Source organism: Symphodus melops (genome assembly GCF_947650265.1).
Source record: "Symphodus melops genome assembly, chromosome: 16".
NCBI classification, from domain to species: Eukaryota; Metazoa; Chordata; class Actinopteri; order Labriformes; family Labridae; genus Symphodus; species Symphodus melops.
In genome coordinates this window covers 13,010,930-13,036,882 of record NC_136706.1, presented here as the reverse complement: position 1 = coordinate 13,036,882, position 25,953 = coordinate 13,010,930, and the positions used below count along the sequence as shown (strand labels likewise).

The window sequence follows — 25,953 nt, the reverse complement described above, 5'->3', positions numbered from 1 at the left end:
AAAAGGAAGCCTGGCTATGTACGTTTTAAATACCAGCACCGTATTCAAACTGAAGTGCTTTGAATCCACACTTTCATTCTTTTTTTTTTTCTTTTTTTAAAGATTTGTTTTTGGCCTTTTTGCCTTTATTGATAGAGGACAGTGGATAGAGTCGGAAAGGGGGAGAGAGTGGGGAGAGACATGCGGGAAGGTGGCCACAGGCCGGACGCGAACCCGGGCCGCCCGCGCGAGGAGCGAGGCCTCGCAACATGGTACGCGCGCTGTCGCTGCCGCTGAGCTATCGGCGCCCCCTACACTTTCATTCTTGAAAAACAATATCTCAGCATCACATATTCTGAAAGCTTAGTTGACACTTTCACAACCCACCCTGCCTGTTTCAGTGTGTTCCAGCTGTCAGCTACACACAGCAGCTGAACTGAGAAGTCGTGCTGACCTGTCAGCGGTAAACAACCTGCTCCTCATCTAAACCCAGGCAATTCAACCACTTACACTCTTATCCTGTGTGTTGTTGTGAGAGAAGATGAAGATTAAAATAATAATAATAATAAAAAAATAATAATAACAATGGGCCTATAAGAAAGCTCTGTTTTGCAAAGCAGCTTTAAACGACGCTTTGATGGGTGACACACAGATTACAGTTTGTATGTGTTGTATGCGTTTAGTTTAACCAGACGTGTCATTAGCAAGAAGACATTTCATAAACTCTGCAGCTGTTAGGTGCCGAAGGTGTATGACGGAATCACAACATAGAAGAATGTTCATGCTTAATTCTAACTGCCAAAACTTTCACTTCATGTATCACTAAGCTTAAGAGATTTGTGTTCCAGCTGTGCAGAAATTACAAACCACAGGCTGATAGTCAAATGATTTTTTATTTTTGCATGCTGAGGAGAAAATCGACAAAAGGACTGTGCTGCTTTTTTAGTTGCTAAACTTGTAAAATGGGAAAACATTACATTAAAAATTCTCAGGACACACGCAACCCTTACTGTCCTGCAGAGGAAATTGCATGCCTGTGCTCAGAGGTTGTTTACAAGTATTTATGAGGACTTATTATCCCCCTTTATTCACCCTTTCAAACAGTTTCCTGTGGTCTAAATGAAACATCTGTGCTGTGGTCAAAACATAACATGACTCAATCAACAGGAGGAGGATTATGACCCCGTAGAAACCAGCTCTCTCAGAACACTCCATTTTGGTGTGTGTCTTTTTAAATGCAATGCGGTAGAGTCCATGGATGGAAGCAACTTTGAAACTGAGCATTTTTCCCTGTGTCGTAAGGCTTACGTAGGTTACGTAGGTTGGTAGACACTCAGGTTATCTAAATATACTGTGTATTCAAAAACACTGTAAAATTGGATTTTTCATAATAGGTCCACTTTAAAACAGCCATCATGCATGCATCCATCGGAGTTGGCACAACTTGCTTAAATGGATACTTCACCCATTTGCATGAAGCTTTGTATCATTAGAAACATGGTAGTAGTGTTGAATGTGTTTTTCTTTGCTTGAAAGTTTTCTTCATGTGATGCACAAAGCGTCATATTGCATCACATGAAGAAAACTTCCAGGCAAAGAAAAACCTATTTTTCTCATCTCAGGGCACAATGAGGGTTGGATTCACGACCATTCAACACTACTACCATGTTTCTAATGATACACAGTTTCATGTAAATGGGTGAAGTATCCCTTTAAATGCAAAAAAACAAACACCAGCACTTGAAGCCAAACACAGCTTGCTTTAAATGATGAGTGTCTTTTGAGAGTTGATGGTGACTAAAGTACAGCATATAAAAACGTTTATTTTCTGCCAGACTAGACCGTTAATTATGGCTTGATTTAAGGGTTAAATCAGCCCAGGGCTGTCCAAGGCTTTGTCACAGCATACTAGACTATACTTTGTGATGTGTGTGTGTGTGTGTGTGTGTGTGTGTGTGTGCATGTGTGAATGATCTGGAGCCATGATGCAGGACTTGGATGTGAGTGTAATTTTATCTGGACAGCTTGCTCTTCCTGACTCGCCTCAGGGAGAACGCCGTGTTACAGATGGTGAAACTGTTACCATGTCTGTCAAATATGGGCTTTAAAATAAAGAGAAAGGGAGCTGTCCCCGTCTCCTTGTAGCTCGCTATCCATGTGCAGGTGAGACTGAACTCATGCTGAACTCATGAACTCATGCTATGGTAACATCTTCACGATAACAGTTTAATTGTTAACATGTAAGGTTAATATTTGCCCAATAATTACCTTGAATAATGCTCTACTGTATCTCATGAGCAATTCCTATATTTTGAAATATTTGGTTGAATTTTAGGACATGACATGAGGTGGAAAATAAACTGAAAGTTTTGTCAAAGCTGCAGTAATTTATCTCGAAAAGCAATTTAACATGCATAACAAACTTAGTGTGTCCATCCAATACTTAATCTTGTCTGTGGCAAAGGACATGTCAAGATAGAAAGGCATGACAATTCATCCTCTGTGGGCCATAAATGTCTGAGTTAAGTTTTATTGTGAAAACTCCAAAAGTTGTTGCAATATTTCAGTGAAGAGGACACGTTCAAGGTTTTCACACTATCAGGTTATTGACAAGTGATTTATTTATCTATTTCTCAAGGAAATGTTTGATCAGATCCTCATCTTAAAAAAAAATAGAGACATATACTCAAAGTTTATCAGTGTTCAGAACTCCTATATGCCCTAAAGTCAATATTTTCCGTCTTCACATGGTTATTTTTGCCTGCATGAACGCTGGCTTGATCTTTTTTTCTTATCTTGTCTGAGCTTACATATTATGCAAATTACACTTGACTATGTTTTTCAAGCATAATATGTGTTCCTCGCCTGTCTACAAACCCCCCGATTATGAGAAAAGTCCTTAATTTCTGTCTTTTGCCTGCTCCATGTTTCAAAAACTGTGGGCTCAAACAGGCTGTTTGGAGATTGTCCCCATGGTGACATCACAAAGGGCAGTAACCCCTCCCACAAATGGATGAGACTCCCACAGCTAGGTGTTCGTTCTGCTCCCTGAGTCTGCCTGCTCACTGTAAACAATCAGGCATGGTGCGAGAAATCCGAAGCCCCCAAAGACCTTAAAGAGGGTCTTCAGGGGCAAAACAAACAAAGACAAAGAGACAAAACTCACTTACATTTTAAACGATAGACGCAGAAACAGCCTGTTCTGAGCAGGTCTGAGGTAAAGGAGTTTATAGACATGCACACAAGATTAAAGTAAGAATATGATTAACGAGGCAGAAAGACAAAACAGGTAATAGTCCTACTTACAGAGTTTGTATGTGACTAAGAGAGATTCTTACTGATACTACTCATTTTCAGTTTGTTAAAAAAAGAAAGAAAAAAATAGAATCCTTACATCGTGTCAAAAGTTAATTCCATACTGCTTCTCTTATCAGCCTCATCACAGCTGGTTTAAAATGGGCATGGCCATTGAACATTAATGGTTGGAGTGAGAAGCGGGGAGCTTTTATCAAACGTTTTGCTCAGACTGTGGTGCCTTGTGTCGGCTTCCTGACTGACTGAGCAGCAATGACCCTTTACATCACAGCCCATCTCTCCACCAGGGAGAAAGAAATCCAGCCTCAGTGTGGCGGAATAATAATCTGTGTGTTTTTCTTTATTACTGGTGGTGTTAAAGATCCCAAATCCCATAGTTGGGATCTTATCATGGATTTTGATCAGAGATCGTATCACCTTTTTTTTTTTTGGATCGTTCATTTCGCAGAGCTTTGTGTGGCTTTGCTTTAGAGTCAATCAATCAATCAAATGTAATAAAAACAGCAGCGGCTGATAAAAGTGCCGTACATGAAAGAACACAACATTACAGTATAAAAAAGAAGTCAGACAAACAACAAACGGTGCACGTGCATTTAAAAACTAGGCTATAGGCAGTCTTTAGTTTTTGGAGCACACAGCACTGTGTAACGGCGTTCGGCTGGTTTTACAGCAACAGATACAACATGCAGCAACGTTACTTAGCTACTGATGAGACAGACACCAGCTGCTGAGTGAACAAAGAAAAGACAATGCCTTCTGTTCACTGAGCGGTAGTAGGCCTTTTTATTGAAGGCTGTGTTTTTCATCGCTCACTCCCAGTGCATATTTTGTTTGTTACAATCAACTCCTTTTGGTCATGATTGTAGCCTATACTTGTTATCCTAAGGAAGAAAACGTCTGTTGTCTGAAATAGTTTTCCGCCTATACCACACAATACAAGAGCATTCGTTCATTTCTGAAATTGAGTGATTGATTTTGATTTTGTTTGACCATCCCAAGACTTTCATTTGACCCCATCTGGCCACACCGATGAATATTTTCTGTGAGGGCGTCTAATATTCATTAGCATGATAGATGTGCTTCCAATGACATACAGCTCTGAGTTTCCCTACATATGATTTAAAGAAGCAGGTGGTTTTCTAGTGCCACCATCCTGCAAATCTTTTGTTGTGTCCTTTGTTGTGTCTGCTTCTTCTTCTTCTTTTTGTTGTGTTTAATTGTTGATGACGATGTCTGAGCTGTGACAGAACGAGACAAATACGAACACCGTTACGCTCCGAGTGTGCATGTATGTTTCAAGTGCCGAATAAATGTTATCGGGATTTTTGAGGAATGCATTCACACATCGTACCCAGACTGACTGACACACCAGCTTAGATCATAATCTCGTTGAATCACCTCTCATAGTGTGAGAGATTCAGCATAGAGCCAACCACATGTTACTCTGTGCTTTCTGATACTAAGCTGTAACCCTGACAGATGCTCCAGCTGCTCTTACATGACCATTTATTTTGTCATATTCAGTATGAACTGCAGAACTCTGTCAAGAAGTCATTTACCTATAGGAGGCCCAAACCTGAAACTGATCATGAGATCTCAAAAGTAACTTATATTCATTAACATTATACAAAAACAGAGATTTGTTTCTTTGTATATTATGAAATTCTTCTCCCTGTTTCTTTACGGTTTGCTGGAATTAATTCAAAGAGGAAACGTGTTCCATCTTGAGGAGGGTCAATATACATCGACCAAAGTATTTACACATGGAGAGTATTTCATGACTCCCAGCTTGCGAGATGGAATACAAAACATAGTTACTATGGTATCCTTTGACACAGATGGGAATTAACTGAAATCCTGTAGTTTGCATGTCATAGAATAAGTGAGCACTTGAGTGAAGCTTTACGTGTTTCGTGATTCTTTCCCTCCAGTTAAGAAAGATGAATGAAAAAAGATTGGACTTATTTTTCAGCGATCGCTTTGTACAAGACCTCTGCAGCCTTGGCGACAAAGTGTATGTGGGTTTTCTTTTTCAAGGAAAAGAGCAAAAGTTACTGCTCATAAAAATTACAAAACACAGAAAGACAGACAGACAGACAAAAAAAAAACATCTACATAAAAACGAGAGCTTAAAAAAGCTTTAAAAACCCACTTTTATGTTTCTGATTTGTTTATTAGATACAGCTGTGTCTTTGTTTTTCCCAAACACCAACACAGTTGACTTGTATACATGAGCACAGTTTGTGATGAACAGCTTTTAATGTGGTAGCCAAGCAACAGCAAGATGTCTCCTAATGCCAAGAGCACACTACAATGATCAGGATAAGAACTCACTCTGACGCCATTGACTCAATGGCCTAATCTATGTGAAGCATCCTTCAACAGTCAGGATAATTACAGAAATTAATTTTGAATGATCATAACAATAAATATTGAAAACCTTTTTTTTTTTTTTTGGGGGGGGGGTGTACTGTAAGTTCATCTTGCAGAGTGTAGATTTTGTGTCTCCCTACCTCCAGGACAGATGTCTCTTATTCCACTTGTTCTGAGGGTTCAGGCCTCGTTTCCTGCGGCCCATTGTCCCCTCTCCTTCAGACACATCTGGCAGAGAACATCTGGGTGTTTTCATTAGACCAAGTGTGGCTTGGTCTGTAGAGGAGAGGAGAAATAATTAGGGCACACTTATCAAACTTGATCATAATATAAAACTCTAAATATAGCTTTACTTATCGAGCTGTATGACAGCATCTATGTATAAACACACATTTACTTGACAGGGTTATTTGGCTTATGCTAGAAATGCATGAATAATTCTATAGGCGAAGATACCCACCGCTTAGGTTGAACAACTGTTTACAAATGCCTGTTTCAGTGGTAGTAATTCGTACTGTATGTGCTCATGTACTTAAATGAAGTGCATGTTGAGGAAGGTACAAATAGCCTTTTGGGCCATAAATCATACATGCTATGTGCAAAGCCCTCTTACATGCACAATCACACATCCCCTCAGACTTACTGTTCATGCCATAAATCATACTTGCTCATCCACATCTGCACTCTCTGGGAGACATTCACACACAGAATCCTCTTTATATCGTTTGTGGTATATATGTGATGCTGCTGTGTATGATGAATAATGATACTGTTTGTACAGGAGAATTGCAGGGTGTGTGTACTGTAGGTGACAGTTTGTAATGTAAGAGCAGAGAGTAGAAGGTCTACAAATCAATACACTGTTATTGTGTTATACTCATAAATCACAGAGTATGCAGTACAGTCATTCTATTGTGTGTGTGTGTGTGTGTGTGTGTTGGGATTTTGATTTCATATTAACATGTGTGTAGACATATGTACACTCTAATACAGTGGTTGTCAGGGGGGCTTTGATTTATCTCTGAGGCAGTTTCTAAAGCCGTAGTTTGAAATGTAATTACTTGAATTGTTATAAAGTGTAGAGAAGAGGTTATATGTTTTCCCAAAGATTCACTTTTTAACAAAACTCCATCTCACTCCATCAGCCTATCTCTCTTTGTAATTAAAAAAACACACACATAATCAATCCATCCTTCCAAAGTACCATTTTCCTCCTTTTTCAACAAAGTCACACAAAGTCACATACCGAAGACCCCGGTCTCCTTCAGCCCTCCAAACTTCTGCATGGCTTTGATGGCGTTGGTCAGGGCCTCCTTAGTCTGAAGCTGACCAGTCGCTGGGTCGGGGGGCGGGAGGTAGCCGAACTTGCTCAGCCAGTCCTGACAGGGAAACAGAGGACACAGGGTTTAAGGGTCATGCTATGGGCATTTCAAAGACTTGGAGTATTCTAAAGCTGCTGAGAAGCTCTAACACCTGTTCACGCTGACAGGATCTGGATACTATCTGCCGTGCATTGTACCGTGTGAGCTTCGTGTGTGAATGCAAACATTTGCACGCATGTTTCATAAAATGACACAGAAGTAGGACATTATCTATAATCCCATTACTGAGTTGTTTGCCTGCACTCATGTCTTGATAGAGCACAGTCATAACAAACGTAACCCCCCCCCCCCCCAAAAGAAAACCCTGTTGTGATAAACTTTGAAAACTGTTGTGAAGACAGTTCACACTTTGCTGATAAAAATGTCAAATTTCAGTATTTTCAAAATACAATGCCATTTTAATCAATTATTCAAAAGTAAACAATATTGTTTGATTGATTTGCTCTGTTTGCTGCATATCACATTTCTTAGGTTGTTATCATGGATCATACAGTGCTTGATTTGCAACATCCACATTTTGTAATGTACTTTTGAACAAGTGGATTAATGCAACCAGAGACGATTTTAAGACAGCTTGGAATATCTTTCTCTTCTCCTGTCTTAAAAATACTTCTAAAACGTCACCACTGCTGCATGAGAGCCATTCTCACAAGTCTGGTTTGAACAGGTTTTGAATCAGCACACAACACAGTGACAAGCCAGATATCACCTGACAACAGTGAGACAATTTCATTAGATGAATAACTGACCAAAGCTCTGAAGAAGCCCCCTTCCTCCTGGTTTTGTTTAGCAAAACAAACAGTTCATATGGTCTTCTCACGCGGTACATCGATGATGGATAAAGAGAAATAATTTTTTAAGGAGATTGTTTTTTATGATGTACTGCAGCTGTTTGTTATTTAAAGGTCATATATATGCAACATTCAGATGGATTGATAGATGGACAGATGGACAGATGGATAGAAATGTTTCCCTTCATGACATCACAAAGGGCAGTAAACCCTCCCCCAGGGGGATGAAAATCCCACAGCTAGATGTTTGTTCTGTTCTCTGCTGTCTCACCGTAAACTATAGGGCCCAAGCCATCGAAAGCCTTCCAAAGGGGCATAGTCAAACACAACTACCTTACAGGGACATTTAAAGCTACAGACACAGAAACAGCCTGGTCTGAGCTTTGAGACTTATTTAAACTAGTTGAAAATGAGGACACAATGTGACCTTTAACTCAAAGCAATATCTAATTCTTTAACAAAAGATTAAATGTTTATGAACTGTTATTAACTGTGTTCACTTACATACACGTCTTATAAAGTTACCATAGAGTGTTACTGTTGCTGTGAACACAATACATGGTTTTAATTATAAAGTATACGTAATGCCTGATCATGTGATGAGTAGTCCCTGTGTTAACTTGTTATGATCATGTTATGAAGACAGGCCTCTATTCGTATGATTTTGACACTGATGTAAATGTGTCTGAGGATGCACTTTTATCTTTGATGATCTCTGCTCAAGACAGCGTTGCAACCTTGCTCATGTATAAAAAAAGGTTTCTGATGAAGATATCCTGTAAACAAAGTATCACATATCCTGAGGGTCAAAGGTCATGCAGATTAGGAAAAAACACAATCAAAAAAGTAAACGATGGAAAAAAAAAATGTGTTGTGGGAAAACTGTAAAGATAAAAGAAAGGGCTGAAGTGTGATCAGCATTCAAGGCTCAGTGTGATGCAGTTGACATGTTGTATACACTGTGCGGTCTGGGTCAAAGGCATTGGGATTCAGTGGCAGGTTATGCTGAGCTGCAGCTTCTAGCGATAAGCACTTTAAAGTTCAAAAGCCACCTGGCCCACTTTTTACTGGTGGAATGATATGTCAGCATACTGAGCAGGTGGGAAAGATGTGTCAAAAAAGAGAAGGATATGAGGCAATATTGATCCCTGTTATAAAATGCTTCTTTTTTTTTTTTTCTTCCCAGAATCCACAGACCGCAGTGAAAGCATCCGTAATGAATAAAACCACAGAAACTCAGGATTTAGCATCCTGCTCAAGGACCAGCTTGCAAATGCTTGAACACAGTCCCTGCAGTATAAAAAAAGTTTCCTTTACTGCATCGCTTCTTCTAAATATAAATATTCTTCTTTTAACTGGATATGGTCCAGAATAGAAAAACAAGGATGTTACATCAGCTGGGGTCCACATGACTGACACTGTGCTCCACACAAATGCAAATGAGGGGACTTTTTCAAAACAAGCTTTTCCTGCTCACCATTTATGTGGAAACTAGAGAGATCAAAAATACAGTCTATGTCCGTTTTTAAAATCGGCAATCTGAAACAACGGGGAGACATGCATTCAGTTTGTGTTTTCTCAACACTGTGAGCATCTTCTTTGGCAGAGATACACTTTAGGGCAAGCTGATTCTCAGATAATTGCTAACGGTTCGTTCCACTGAATTCCAAAAGAATAAGGGCTAAAGAGAAAGGAAGTGTCCTCATGCACAGAGAGAAAATTCTGCATATAAAGAGACGACTGCGGCGTCCTGTTTGAGTTCATTCCCTCTAAATCTGTGATTAACTCAAGCACGAGGGGGCTGACGCAGATGGCTGGGACTCCGCTCTCCTTTAATCATGCATTATTAAGACACGCATAGACAGAAAACAGTGGCACAAAGTCATGTGTAACACCCTGGTGTTCCCATATCGTATTCTTGTGCCTCAAATGGCAGGGATGTTTTCAGTACGGAGGCATATTCTGCCAATCCTGCTGCCACTTTACAGAGTCCCCCCCCCCACCAACAGTTTTCTCTGCTGGCGGATTTCAGTTTCTGTGCTGTGGTTGTCATTAAAGTTTACAGACTCATAGTTTGCAGGGAGGAAGCAGAGAACATCTGATTGAACAAAAAGAGTCAAAGAGTGGATAAACAATGCTCATGTCACATTCGATCCGACGGCTACAGAGAAATGTTCATACAAAGAGAGATGATTGGATTTGTCACCTGGCCAATAGCTGCCCATTCTGACATCTAAAAACGACTGTTAAACTGAGACCTACGTTTCCTTTTTTTTTCTTTGGAAGTAGCCGTCAATCTCACTGTCCCTCAGCTGACCTGCAGATTAGCAGATGCCAAAGGCTACTCTATTCCAAGGCGATAATGCGGAGCGCCGTAACAAAGCTCCGCTGACACTCTGCCATTGTTCTGTGTAGACACACATACACATTCACACATGGGGCTGGTGCTGTTTTGTCCTCTGATGCCAGCTCAGCAGTTGAACGACGTCACCCCCACCTTTCCATGCGGGTTTGTTACATTAAAGACGAGGCACAACACCCCCGCCTCGAAACGACTATTTCAAAAAGGTGTCAGCTTTTTTAATGTTATTGAAAACTGTTTTTGTGAGTGGCCGTTGGACAAGTGGTTAGTTATTTCGATAAATGTACAGAGGCTGCAGTCCTTGAAGCGGACAGCGCCGGTTAGACTCTGACCTGCAGTTCCTTTTATCCCAACCATCTCTTGCTCCAACTTTCTACTCTAGCCACTGTCAAGTGAGACATGCTACTCACACACGGGCTAAAACACACAGACATACAGACACACACACAGACCGGATACAATTACCACTTAGCCACTCTTAATAAAGCAAAAATCAGCATCACAGCATCATCACAGTTGAGAAAAATCTGATACAGCAAGCAATATACAAAAAAAAAAAAACTGATAACAGTGCCAGATATGAAGAACAACTTCCTGATAAGTTTTAAACGTGTGTAACAAATTTGAAAGGAATCCATTCAATTGTTGTCTAGACAGTCTCAAAACGTTTCAATCTTCAGACCAGGCTTGAGGAACCTTGCAACCCAATTGTTGCCCTCATTAACAGGGCAATGTTTTCTGATGTAAAAACTAAGCCACCTGTGGTTTAATTTATCAACAGATCCTTACTCCTTCAAATACTCTTCAAACCCAGCAGTTTACTGCGAGTACCAACATCCAGTGCGAATGCAAGAGCCAGTTTGGCCTTTATTTAACAAGGCGAGAAATCAAGACTGTGGAGGTCGAGACGAAAAAGGCTGGCTCTGAATGATAAGTATTTGGACATTATCTGAGGTATTGTGGATTTGTACAAAAATCAACATTCTGTCCGGCGCTGGGGTTGTTTATTATTGTAACTGTGGTGCGTGTTTGTCCACATGGATGAAGGTCGTTGTTCCACCTTGTCAAGCATCCTAAACTCCGTCATCTATCTAACTGTCAGGACTGCGTACTGTTCAGAAAGGTGACTGTACGTGTGTGTGTGTGTGTGTGTGTGTGTGTGTGCGTGTGTGTGTGTGTGTGTGTGAGAGGGAAGGTGTGTGAAAGCAAAACAAAGTCAGAATTTAACCCGACACAACATGTCACTCAGGGGGATTCAGGCAGAGTCAGACAGAGGTGAGACAGAGGGAGACCTCTGATGAGAAAGGGCTTCTGGAGCCTTAACATCTACTCATCCTCAAGGGAGCCTTCTGTTCTACACCCTTGTAAACATCAAACTGAAGCACTGACTATGATATCACACACCACAAGAGAGATGCAGGGGGTGTATAAATGTGAGACAGACATGCGTGAATAACATCGCCAAAAAACCCCCAAAAAAACGGAAAGGAAACGGAAAAAGAAACAGGCTCAGATGCACAAACACACCCATATAGTGCCTCCAATGTTTCCTCTTGCTGTTTTTCAATCCGACTTTTAAAACAGACTATCACAGTGGAGCATTGTTTGACTGCTAATTTCATCTCCTGGTTTTTATTCCTGGACCAACGTAAACAGAGACTTTTATCTATAAGGGGAGTTTTTGTTGCCAGAATGGCTTTTATGAGTTCTTGTGAACACTATTTTTTACAGTGTAAAAACAAAGCTCCCTTGTTAACTTGAGCGATTAAGTCAAGCTGACCAAACTACAAAAAAACAACATTTTTACAACCATTGTTCAAGCCAAATGGCTGAAAGTTTTTTTTTTTTTTATAAAAATGACAATTAATGGTTTATAGTTCTACACTTCAAATTAAGCATTCTCATATCTTCAATCTAAAATACCAATGTGGTATCAATTATTTAAAGTGTTTCATTTTGTGGGATGTGTGAGTTGTTTCTGGACTTTGAAGAGGAGAAAAAGCTATTTGTCCCTATTTCAGACTCATATGATGGAAGTGCATACCTCATAATGGGTATTGATCAATACAGATAGCCATACTATTTATTGTGATTGTAAAAACAGAGACTGACTGAATAGAGTCTTGGGCTGCATGGAGGGACCAATCATCTTAACAGGATGTTTTAATCAGCTGATGGGCGGACTCCTTGACATAAGCATTTCTAAAAGGTCAGGATGAAAATGGATGATGTGACAGCCAAGCTGAGACTGATGATTTTAACGTGATATTATGAAACATGTGATAATGAATGCACGTTCATACACTGACATGGCTCACACGTGTCTCAGTATTATTAACAGTGTCGGTCCACATCTTTGGTCGAGATGGAAATATGACTCAACCATTGGAGTATTTTCTACAGAATGTTCTTATGAGGATTAATCACATTAACTTTGGTGATTCTATCACCTTCTCCTTGCACAACTGTAGTGTTTCCATTTGTGGACTTAAGTCTTATCTACTTGTAAATGGCTACCGCGATGTTTATCCTTACGATGAAATGTAATAACTTCATACATATCTTCAATAATAATAATTTCAACTTCAACGTCATATCCTCCTCCATTCATTTCATCTCTCCATCTTGGTCATAAGTCTCCTTGAAATGTGAGGCACATTGGAAAGAGAAAGTAAATAGAGGGGGGAAAAGGGTAGATTAGAGTAGATTGAGGGTAACTGAGCAGCAAGATAGCATAAGAAGGTGACAGTCAAGACCTGTTATTACCCAGAGATCAACGGGTCAAAACAAAGAGATAAGGACAAAGACAGTGAGCGAGTGTCAGGCTGAAAACAAATGGATTGGTGTGATATAGCATGATGTCGAGGTAGAAAGAGATCATCTTGTATTGATTGGATGCATTACTTGTGTCATGATACGAAAAAGTGTCTGATTGTAGTAGGACCATATATGATTGTAGTTGGACCATGAATTACAGCGATACAAGCATTAGAACCCGATTGGTTAATCAGCCGGCCGATAAAACAGAAGCATATCCAGTGACTATTGGTATTGGGCGATTTTATTGCAGATGTGCGCTAATATTACTAGATTTATTCCTCAGTCAAATAGCCTTTCATTGATTATAATTGTATTACATACTTACTGTCTGTCACCAGCAGAGTGTGCTACATGGATTACAACAAGCATTATCTATCCAGAGTGTCAAGCAGTAATGCGCATACATGCGAGGTTATTTTCCAGTTCCATTTTTTTCATTTTTTCTTCTTTGTATAACTTTACCACAAGGGTTTAAAGATAAAACATGTATGCATCTGTATACTGTTTCTCTACAGACTGGAAACAGATGTTGGTGGATAGATCGGTATCTGATTTTTCATCTTCCTAATATCCATATCCGTATGGGCCCAATGATTCCATATCGTTGCATTTGCATGTGTTGAAAAAAACCAAAACAATGCTTTCCAGACAACTTTTGCAAGCCACATGAACTCTTTCCGCATTTGAATTTTGTTCATTTGCAGAATGAAAACATCGTATATTTGATTAATAGAGTTGGAACTTTGCATTCATTGTGCAAAATGTGTTGAAGATGTGGTTGTCTGACACGTTGCTGCTTAGTGTGGGATTTGTATCTGCGTCTTAACGAGACACTTTGATCTCCCCCTTAATTAAGAAATTTAGCATCCAGAGAAACTTGTGCAGCATCAGGGTAAAGATGAAAGAACACAGAATACATAAATACACAGAAAGAAGGGAACAGACAAAAATGTGTTACAATTTTACCACTTCAAAATGAAAGATACTCATGGCATAGTTTGAATATAGTACAGTTATCAGAATGTCAATATTTTTCCTTTTTATCTATTCATACAAATCATTCACTTATCCTGTGCAGCATATGCTTCTATCCTCAAATGGTGGTTCGCATAAAGTTTGCATCATCACACCAATTACTCGTTGGATGAGTAAGACAGTTATGCAATGATACGTGCAGTTAGAAAGATTAGTGAAAGAAGTGGATGTAATCGGCAAGAGGGAAAAAAGTACAGCAAAGCAGTTGCTAATAAAGATGTAGATTATGTAACATCAGCGCATGTTTCATCACAGTGAATACTGACACGCTGCTTCACTTAAATGGTACTTTCTTAATTGTCTTAATTGAATACTGTCGCCTCCTGATACCACAGACAGCCACATAGCATACAATCACAAAAACAGTATTATATAATGTTACGTCTATGCAAAATGTTAGATTTCATTTTTCACTCATGATTTTACAATGACAGCAGGAGCCCTCACAAACGGTGGGATAATTACATATGAACTACCGTAAATTCCGTACTATTGAGCGCACCTGGATATAAGCCGCACCGGCTAAAAATAAGTAAATAAATGTATTTGTACATATATAAGCCGCACTTGATTATAAGCCGCAGGTGTCCACGCTATAACAAGAGCTATTTACACAGACGTAGGCTACCGGTAACATCCGCAAATACTGTAGCGTCCGTACGGACGTTAAAGGACGACGAGAGCGTTCAAATAATAACTTTTAATAACCCGATCACTGTCGGCCGTGACCACGCCGTTTACAGCAGAGAGCAACACATAACTTTCCGTAACAATCCAACTCTCTCCCCCAGCGTTCTCTCATACAGCCACTCAACACGTTCTCGCTGGTGCATTCACTGACTCTCCACATAATCGGAATTATGAACACATTATCAACTACTGACTTTACAACATGAACCGTTACAATACGAAGCCTAGCCGACGGTGTCTGTAACACGGCTGATGAAAAAGATGACCGTAATATATTTCACAAGAAAAAGTCCATCCATTCACTGCCTCAGAATGACTTCATTACTCACTTCCTCAGTCTCTGTTGTCGCTGTCAGTGTCATCTTAACGTGCAGCAGCTCTGTTAGCTTCTTTGACAGCCAGGTCGATCGCCTTTAACTTGAAAGCTACATCATATGTATTTCTCCGTGTGTTTTCCATGATGAGGGTGCGTGCATGAAGCGCAAAATGACTGATATTAAGATCCGACGTGACGAAGTCAAATGTTTTTGCGGCAGAAGCTCATTGTCCCCCATAAAAAATCCATGCATTAGCCGCACCGGAGTAGAAGCCGCAGTGCTCGAAGTGTGAGAAAAAAGTAGCGGCTTATAGTCCGGAATTTACGGTAATCAGTGCGGTGTGTTTTTTTCCCCCCTCCTCAATAGTTTGGCTGACTGTAGAAGTCTGATAATAAGGTTTCAAAATAACAAAGGTCCTCCTGATCAGACGTGAGGTGAGGAAAGCTTTCGACCATGCGTCTGACTAAGGACTGGTCTCAAATCACCTCTGTGACGTGTGCAACAACTCAACTATCGTTCCATCTGCTGTTCTTTTTGTTGAAACGTGGCCCATCTCCCTCCTAAATCCAAAATATATCTAAAACCAGTTGTTTTTTTTACCACTGAGTTTACACTGAGAGAGTGGTGCTTATTTCTGTTCATTGAAACATTTTTTTTTCTACTAGAAGGACACACATTATGTTGAAATCTCCTATAAGGGTTAAAAGGTAAAAAGGAAAGGTCACAAGGTCAGTAAAGCTAAACTTAGTGTAAACGAATAAAACAACAAAGCTGTACACATGGCACTCTGAGGGAACAATTGGAGACATTAAAATATGTTACAGACAGATTGTGAGATGAAGATTTTCTTAAAAGGCAAGCCCAAATGGTCAGAAATCATATCACACAGATCTAACGTAGTCTTAAATCCAGGTTTTAGCAGTTCAAACATTTCTGAAAATATCGAGCACCAAGTCTACGTAGTCTGCTGTACAAAGAGCTCTGTTCAAGTAAACAAGAAATCAGGTTGGTATTTCATCCACTTGTCTTTAGAATAACCGTTGAATATCGATCCCCACACTTTTTCCAGATTTGTTATACTTGAATAGTTGTTATATACACATCCACACAGACACAGTGTTTCTCAGCCTCTCACAACCTCATACAATTCGTCAATGGCTAGGTAGGTATTAAATCAACTTAGCTTTTCGTCTGTTCAATTTCATGGCACATTTTCTGTTAAACTAAATTTGTTTGGTCTGAAATGTCGAGCCCTTGGTCACTGTAATCTGATAATACAGAAAGGTCTAAAGCAGCCTTACACCAACAGAAGATATGTCCTGTTTTGTTTCATCTCTCTGTTACTGCCTTCACATTTTTACTTTTTTTTCCCCTAACTGTTTTTCCAATTTTCACTTCTTTTTGTTTGTCTTCAGTCTCACAGCCGTTATTTGGACTCCCACCTCTCCTGATTGGGTGATACTTCATGTGCGCTGGCAGGTTGTGATGAAAAATAGAAGTAACACTCACCATAAAGATGATAGAATAGGAAAGACAAAGACAAGACACAGAGACAGGAAAACAGTCGAAGCGCCAGAGGTGGACAAAAACAGCCTTTGATCAGAGCATTAACTCACTACATTCCCTCATCCTCCTGTTGCTAATCAGCGTCATTCCAGCATCATGCAACACTTCCTGCCAGATGGGGCAAACTCTGTTCCCGATCCCTAAAAAAGGTCAAAGATCACCCTGCCATCCCTTCATCCTCCGTATAGAGTTCAGTTTGTTTCAACGGCCCTCCCTGTGAGCTCCTCATTTGACAAAACCTCGCTCTGTTTCCCCCTCAAGGAACAGCTGCTGAGTCCGATCACACTCCTCTTTATTGACGAGAAATGAGTCACCGGGAGCAGTTTAACCCCGACGACCCTGCTGCCAGGATCTGTGAAGTAGCAGTGGCCACTTTAATGTTTACACTGTTTAAAAATACCTCCGGGACGGGGGCAGACCTTCACGTTCCTGTCTGTCTAAGGTTGTGAAGCTAATGCCAAAGAGACCAACAAAAAAGGGGTCACTCCAGGTAGCTCTATAGAAAAAAAAAAACCATGATTTCACAACTGATTCTTGACAGTAAGGAGCAGGAGTAACGGCAGCTTGCATGTATTGAAACGACAAATTGTGATTTTGTATGTCTGATAAAAATAAAAAGACAACAGTTTGTTGGTATAAGAGAGCATAAAGGCGTCTCAACAAGAAACCTCTGCCTCGCTCATCAAATCACAGAACATTCCTTTAGTATATAATGTCAATATTCACCAGATGTCTTTTTACATACAATTAAACACTGTATATATCTTAGCTTGTTCTTTACCATTTACAAACTTCTTTTAAAATTAAATTCCCAGATTCATTCGTATACTACCAGATTGATCATCTTCACTACACCCGGTCAGTTGTCCCTCAGATATAGTGTGATGCAAATATGTTTTACATACAGCGAGGAGTGTGGAAAAGATGTGTGTGGAAAGAGCATGCAGTATTACTGAGGGCTGATTTGCAACGTGTCGACAGGGACTTTTTGTCATAACTCGTGGACGGCACTCACCACCGAGTTGTGTGGTAGCGTTCCCTGTCATTTCATTTAACACTGGGATTTGAAGGACCGCTGTCCTTAAGACATGCAGTACTGATGAGCGGCACACCACAGAAAACACAGAGGACCACAAGGATGATTATTGGCACTGCTGTAAATGCTCATCCATTGTTATGAATACTATTATTGTATTCAATCCAAAATAATAATTTTCAAAAGTTGTACACAGAACCAGATGTAACCACTGCGTCTACACTTCCTTTCCTTAAATGGCAAACAAAATATGTGTACATCAAAACAACTACCAACAGACACAGGCTTACAAGATTGAATGTTTCTCTTCACCACCAAAAAAGTGTATTTGAAAAATCCCCGCCCCGTCGCTGTTACATCGATCTACATAGACGCTGTGCTCTCAGTTGAGGAGATTTCTCCAAACCCATTCTCTCCCTAACACCCAGGGAGTGTGTGCAGTAGCTGATGTGATGCTATCATTCTGCGAAGCAGCTTTCCATTTTCTATCAGCAGCTTACTCGCAGAAATCCTTTACTTAAAGAATTACACTGGGATGATATAACAGGCGGATGATGACAGCTTGTGTGTTTGACGAAGACGCTCAAAAAAACTGAAACCAAATGCACACTTACGGGGGGGGGGGGGGGGGTTTATTACAAAACAGCATTTCCAGAAGAGATGGAGGGTTACGTCTCACATGTGCAAACAAAGCAGGTGAAAGAAAAGACGGTGAGAGAAATCGCCCGCAATATACAGAAAAAGGTTGCACAATTTTACAAGCAGGTTTGATCACACCCCCCCAAAAAATGCTGCCACTTTGTCAGGCAGAAGGAATCCAGTTAAGTCTGGATGCCACAAACAAACAACGTCTATCTTTTTGACAACAGCGTCGGGCTATTATAACATCAAAAGGATGTACCATACTACACTGTTCCCCAACTATAGAGCCAGAGCACATGTTATTTATCAACCAGCAGATTACAAGGATTACAGTGAGGGTCTGTAAGTATCTCTGTGGGGTACAAATAATCCTTTTTTTTTAGTCTCCTTACAAAAATTAAGAGAATGTCTGCAAAGATATTCCATCAATTGATGCAAAAGAATGTAATGAATGCAAAAAAAAATAATACTGAGGGCATAATTGTTCAAATGTGATGTATTTAGCTTCTTGTCAATATATTACTCTTCAGCTTTTTTTAAAAGATTTATTTTGGGCTTTTTTAGCCTTTATTATAGCGGGGGAAAGTGGATAGGCTCTGAAACCATGTCTATCAAATAATGTGCATTTTCTCAAGATAAAGCTTAGTATACACGTTTGACAGGGTTGAAATTTACTGCTTTTATTGCAATGAAGATAATAATATACTGCCTGAACTTGAACTTAAACTCTCTGCTCTCCATTATTCACCTACTCCCATTCCTCTGCTACGAACTGCGTTATTTAACTTCTTGGCCAAGTCTGTAAAAGTCGAGGTCAACAACTCACAGAGGCCCTAATGTCTTACAGCAGCAGTATAGACTGCCTTTAAGTAATTAGAATACTTCAATTTGTCCTACGTAATGATCTTTGCAGGGATTTATTCTCCGAGCAGAAACAACAATCCATATTTTCCTGATTAGATATTCTTGAAGTTCATTTCCCTGAAAGAATATCCTCGATCTCAATCTAAATGAAAATAAATTCTAAATGTAATTGAAATTTTGGCGCATATATTCGACCCAGAGGGCTTGTGGCTGGTGTGTAAGGCTGGCTACAGTGTGAGATGAAGCTGTTTGAGTGAGGAACTAAAACAGTAGTGCTGTGTGTGCACTACACCAACAGCATATGTTGACCCCCCAGGTCATGCTTAATCCGAGATGTTCCTAAAGTATGCACCACTGTGTGTGTATGTGTGTGTGACATTCACACTTGCTAGTATGATGTCAGAGAGGGTAAGTTGAGAGGAGACTTGGTGAGAGGAGCATCATGTCCCTCCCCATCTAATGGTATGTGGACTATAGAGGATAGAGACAGTGCACAAAGAGAATAAGTGAGGACGGTTGGAGGCTATGTGCAGCTCACATCTTTGAACTACTGGACTATTATAGGGGAGGCTCCAGGTTTTCCTTTTTCATCTATTTCTTTCTCAGTTTCTTTTACGGATAACTATTTTTTTTCTAGAATAACATTGGATCAAATCACTTTGTGTAATGTGTTTAGCCTCTAGCTTACAAGAATAACTTGTTCTAAAGAGTCAAACTGAGAAGCAGAGAGCTTAGTGGAAAGTTGGGACGGAGCAGCATACATTTTAAGAAACCAACATTCCATCCATCGTCTTGGGGATTTGACAATAAGTCAAGAAAATGGGGAAATGGTAAGATGGATGAACTGTCTCTGTTTTGGTCAGGACCCAATGGGGATATTGGCAGTGCAGTCTAGTCTTCTTCAAAGAAAAGGCAAAGGGTTTAGTTTATACAACAGGATACACAACTGGCAATTTAGAGAGATACAAGCACACTTTTGTTCCTCTGTGTGTAACAGCTACTGATCAGCTGCAGGGATTGTTGTTCAATTAGTCTGTCAGTAATTCCAGTTCAGCTCAGTTCAGCTCTTTATGCAAAGGAACATGCATAAAAGAAATAAAAATAGTACATATACACAATGGACAGGTGGGACCAAACGCACTCAATGAAATAAAAGCATCCGCGTCACGTTTGTGCCACTAAACACAATCAGGTTTTGGTATTCAGAAGGTCAGATCAGTCCTCCGAGCACTTCCGCAAATAACAATGTCTCCACAAAATATTGGGTGGGTGTCCGTGGAATATTAAAGAGGTATTTGAGGTTCCAAGATGATTAAAAGCACACTGACTGAGACGAGCTTCTGATATTTGCTTTTAGGCCAAGAAAGGGACAACATTTGAACTTATAAAGAGCCATATGCTAATGCCAACATTTAGTTGATTGATTGGAAAAAAAACGTTTAATGTTCAATCATAGTCTAAAATAATGGCTTTGAAATCATTTTAAAAAATTGACAACTTCACTCCTTTAAAAGATTTATATTTGGGCTTTTTGGGGCCTTTATTGGAGAGACAGGACTGTGGAAAGAGTAGTAGAGATGGGAGAGAGAGTGGGCAATGACATGCGGTAAAAGAGGCCAGATCCTTATCCAGGCCAGCCACAGCCTCTGCACTTGGGGCATGCTAACCACTCAGCCAACGGAGCTGCTCATAGGTTCTTAAAAAAGTTATCTCAACAACCATTAGATGGGTTCTTGGTGAATTTGGTGCACATCAAGGGCCCTACAAAATGGATTGTAATAACAGACCCTCTGCATAGGTTTAAGTCAGAATACTTGCAAAACAAATACTGCCAATTTGTGAATATAACCAAGCTATAATAAAGGTCTGTACTAAATATTAACATTCGGACATTTTTCCCATAGCACGATTAGTAACCTTACATCCTAGGAAATCATGGCATTGCCTGATGCAATTTGTAATGCTTTCACTCCTTTTTCATTGCATATTCAACATATATTCTTTAATGAGAAGCCATGGACCGTCTTCCTTTACTACTTGAGAAGCAACTTTGGTGCCTATGACAGTCTAAACTAAAACAAAATGGTTGCAGAGTGATTAAGTCTAACCACAATCTACTTGAAAACAGATAGGAAAAGGTTGTGGTTTGGGCTAGGATACACTGAGACTGTTTTTAGTTTCACAGAGAAACCAGAGGTCTCAAGACTGAAAAAGAAACTTCTTCACAACAACAGTTCACTGAAGCATGCACTGCCATGTCCTGCAAACCATACCCTTTAAACATACCTTGTGTCTAAGGTGCCCCATGAGCATTTGGCCCAAGTGCAGACTCTCACTGCTAGACTGGCTGTGGACTTAAAGATAACTATTTGCAGACTATATACACGTCTGCCTACCCAGTGATTTCAGATCACTGTAGCCTACCATGCAAACTGTCCTTCACTTTATAGACAGATTTATGTTTTTGCAATGAGCTTCAAAACGTCAGAAGAACAATATGTGTTAGATTAAAATGAATATCCATATTAAAATGGATATTCTGTTCCAAATTTAAAAAAAAAAGACCTAAGTCATTTTCCCTTTATAAAAAATTACGCCTTCAAAAATGGGTTTGAAAAAATGCAGCCAAAAATGATTTTTTAGACATAAGCTAAAGCATCAGAAGTCAGTTTTTAATGACCTTACCAGTTGAAGATATGACAAGGTCCTATTGTGCTCTTACTCAATGTATTCATAAATGCAGGGTTGGATCTCCAGCATGGATACATTTTAACATCTAGGCAGAATATGTCTTTTGTTAATGACAAAAAGTAAGAGATGAAAAGAGTGATTTATTGAAGTTTTAGGCAAAAACACTTTGTTATTTAATTATCACGTGCTTCGAGTTCTATCAGTTTCTGATATCTGAAAGGGAGGGTTGCATCATTTCTGTGCACTGCACTCCATGCTTGTTCAAATATATAGCGCATTTTGGAAATCTCAAATGTCAAAATGAGTTCTGTCTTGGAGAAACAATAAACTCTACCCACCACAGAAGTGGCCAACGACAAAAATTAGTCTAGACATTATCAGTGTTTTTTTGCAACTTTCCATCATTCATCAGCTCAAAAATAGAGACAGCCTCTTGATGCCTCATGGGCCAATTTTAGGAATGCGTTTGACTGATGGAAGATTAAAATAGAATCAGAAGACTTTGAAAGATATTTTAGCTAACGACAATGGAGCAATTCACCATCCACCCATCTCATTTGAAAAGTGTCATAAAGGCAGCAATTGGCTAGCTGTTAAGTCATGTAGTTTCAAAATCCTTGAAAAGTGTATTCCAATATTTTACATTAAAATCCCCTGTTACGCATCATACAGTGATTTATTATGCTTCTTATTCACCATTCTTCATTTTTTTTCAAGTTACATTTTCAAGTTTTGTTTTTGAGACAAGTGTCACCAAAATCGTTGTAGCACTGCGGACATTTCATCTAATACATTTTGTGCAAACACCAGATGCAGAGCTATATGCCTTAGGGTTATAACACTTGATAGAAGTTTGCTATCGGGCATGCAGCTCTTGACAAGACATGCAGGATCCCGCATCTTATATTTTGCAGTTTGTATAACCTAATTAACTTCACAAAGGAGGACCTTTTTCTAAAGTTCCAGATATGAAAGACAGCATGGTGAGGACTTTAAATGAAGGGATGTGATATCAGCAGAACTCTGTACTTTAATAAAATAAGAATTAAAAAAAAGAAGGGGAAAAGGCAATACAAAGAAGTGACACAGCCTGTGGGCCATAAATTGAGGGCAAGGCTCTGAAAGGGACAAACACAATGGAGGACTTCTGGGTAATGGACTGCAAAGTTAGCCATTCATTCAGGAGAGGATTTGAAACCTGGCCTGATTTAAGCGACATCTTCATTTCATATTGATATTAAATCCATTTGTATAGTGAATGATAATATCTTTCTTGGAGACTAAATTACATGGAAGACTTATTACAGATTGGCCTTTCAAATGTGTTTCATCAGGATACAATACACGCTGAGGTCTACAGAAACTGATGCCATGAAAAGGGCATTCAGGTTCTGATTCCTTTTGGATGCGAATGTTAATGCAATGTCATGTTTTTTCTATTTGATCATAGGTAGAAACCACATTTGAAAATCCTCCATCCTCCACTAGTCTCAGTAAGAATAAATCATGTTTGACTATGTGCCACAGTATGTTAAGGCAAAGCTGATTTGCATAATGAAAGAACAAGATATCTGAATCTGTTTCCTTCAAATGCTATTTCAAACAACACCACTCAGCTCCTTTCACTTTGATATAAAGTCAATAAACTCATCTCCAAAAGGGCATGTAAAGTGCAAAAAAAAAAAAAAAAAGTGGGAAAGCCAACGGCCGCTGTGAGGCTATAAGGTTGCATCATGCAATCAGTTTAAGTTCCTCGTAACTTTTCAGCGTTTTGTACTCGAGCTGTTCATTGTGATGAATTCAATTTCAGGGGGCATGTGAAGTTCACACGCGTCAGTACAATCTCTGCAAATGCACATCTTTCATTCATCTTACACTTCTGCCGAGTTCACCTTCACCTGTCCTTTCTTGGCTCTGAGGACATGTACATAAAACATTTAATGAAACCCTTCCTTATAAATCAGTCCAGGTCTTTGAGATGTTTCCAGCTGATGCCACAAAAACAGAGAGAACCTTTCTTTCCATGGTATGTGCTTATTTGGGGTTTAAATGCAGCTGCTTTTACTTCTTTTCCAGATTCATTTTTGAAATGATATGATCCCAAGCTCTGATGAAGCTAAATCTTTAATTATGTATTTATTATAGTGCAGAGAAGAAATCCTGCTGCAGAGACTGGTCTAGCTTTGTCTAGTTCCGCTGAATTTCATGCCCGAGGATTGATGCTCTCTGCACTGTACTGTACTGACACGCTGACATTACTTCAGCTTAAAAGTCTGATTACTGAAGTTGATTGGAAATTGTTCGGTACAATGTCAGGACTTATTGAAGTGCTGCATTTTGTTCTGAAGAGGGTTCTGTACAAGCCTCAAGGTTTTATTTTTTTGCCTTGTTATTATGTAAAAGCAGGCACCATGCTTGTTTGTGTGTTTACTGTCTTAATTATTAATTTACACACAGAGCAAACTGAATAACCAATATATGCCAAGTTAAATAAAACACAAGATCCCATGTGGGTACACAACAAATTCAACCTATTTTATTACCTTTCTTCGAGTTTACATAAAAAAAAAGAGCTGATAATGTGTTAATTGGAACATAACAAACAGAGACCAGGGAGGATATTTCTCTGAGTGCATTTATGAAGCAAACAATACACTGGAGTGACTGTGAAGAGAAAACTAATTGTAAGTAAGACACACACAATCACTTTTATGCTTCCAGTAGCCATAGTGCTCTCACAGTCGGAGTCTGATATATTGCAGTCATTATCAAATCAAATGTGGCCATCAAAGATGATACATATGAGCTGTTATGTCCCCTCACAAGTGGACACCAGAGAGAAAACAATCACTAACTCTACAGCGGGAGTCTGCAGCACTATCTGTCCCTAATTACTTAAGTAAAATGGAAAATAAAGGGGGGGATACAATTATCTGTGTGTGGGAGGCTGACCACATTGTGACCAGACAAGCTTTTACCCTGCTGGAAATAGACCTTAACTCCAATAGTGTGTCAATGATTGTGAGAGTGATAAGAGACAACATGAAATCTGTGAACCAATTAACCAAGTATTTCACTTCATTTAATCTTGGTTGGCCTCCTGAGTTTAGAGACCACATGTGATAAGGACCTGTTGATGTGGTAGATATTGCTGGCTGAGACAGAACAGTATCCAATTTCTGTGTTGGGGGGGGGGGGGGGGGGGGGGGCTCTTCGGAAACAGATGGTCTCCTTGGTGGAAAGGTTGAGTTGAGCACTTTCATGCTTATATGCCTTCATGCGTTAAGGGTACTCAATGACCGGCTGGCCTCTTGTGTTGTTGCTTTAGTTTGTCATTGGTGCATGTGCATGTCACAAGTGGCCACAGAGTGATAGTCTACAAATTGACTGTAAGACAATTGGATGCAGCCACTTGCAAGTCACACAGCCATTTGCATGCAACAGTTCTGAAGCCTCAACTTCAGAATAAAGGTCACTTCATCTTGGCTAATTGGAAACACAAGTATATTTGGAGCGGAGGAATGGTTTTGCAAAACCAAAGCTGAACAAATATTACAGCCATTTGTCTGTAAGGAGATTCATTCATCCAGTATGGTTGTTCTTAAGTTTAATCCAAAGCCAGTTGGACCAAGCTTGGAATATTGCCTTTATGTTTCAGTAGCATGCTAATAGATGTTGTGGTCGTATGAAAGTTGTTCATATGGTCAAGCCTTGTCCACCAGCCATTTTAGAATTAAAGAGGCCTCACAGACCAGCAGGGAAACGTCTTAAAGAACTTACAGAAGTCCAGTAGTAAATGTATCAACCTTAATTTAATAAAGATATAGAGTTTACTGCCAAAGCTAAATTATTTATCTATTAATTTACAACATAAAGACAGTGTTTCTTATAAAATTATATTCAATAAGATTTTCTGTCTTAGCTGAGAGAATTGTTTTTTTACTACATTAAGAAGCGAACTGTCACCCAGTAAACTAAGCTGGTAGAGTGCAACCACAGGAGTTGGGGCCTTATCGCAGTGGCCCAGGTGCAATTCCAACCTAAGCCCCCTCTTCACCGAAATCGCTTCATGTTACCAGGGATGCCATAT

The 25,953-nt window shown here is 39.6% G+C and overlaps 1 protein-coding gene across 1 annotated transcript in view; it reads right to left on the bottom strand.

The window, feature by feature from the left end:
• The window catches only part of mmp17a (matrix metallopeptidase 17a), a 92,509-nt gene that overhangs the window by 39,566 nt on the left and 26,990 nt on the right, over positions 1-25,953 (bottom strand). Inside the window, exons 2-3 of the mRNA XM_079364539.1 lie at positions 6,914-7,046; positions 5,808-5,943 (exon numbers count right to left, since the gene is read on the bottom strand). Coding sequence (XP_079220665.1) covers positions 5,808-5,943; positions 6,914-7,046 — 269 coding nt within the window. The remainder of the gene's footprint in view (positions 1-5,807; positions 5,944-6,913; positions 7,047-25,953) is intronic.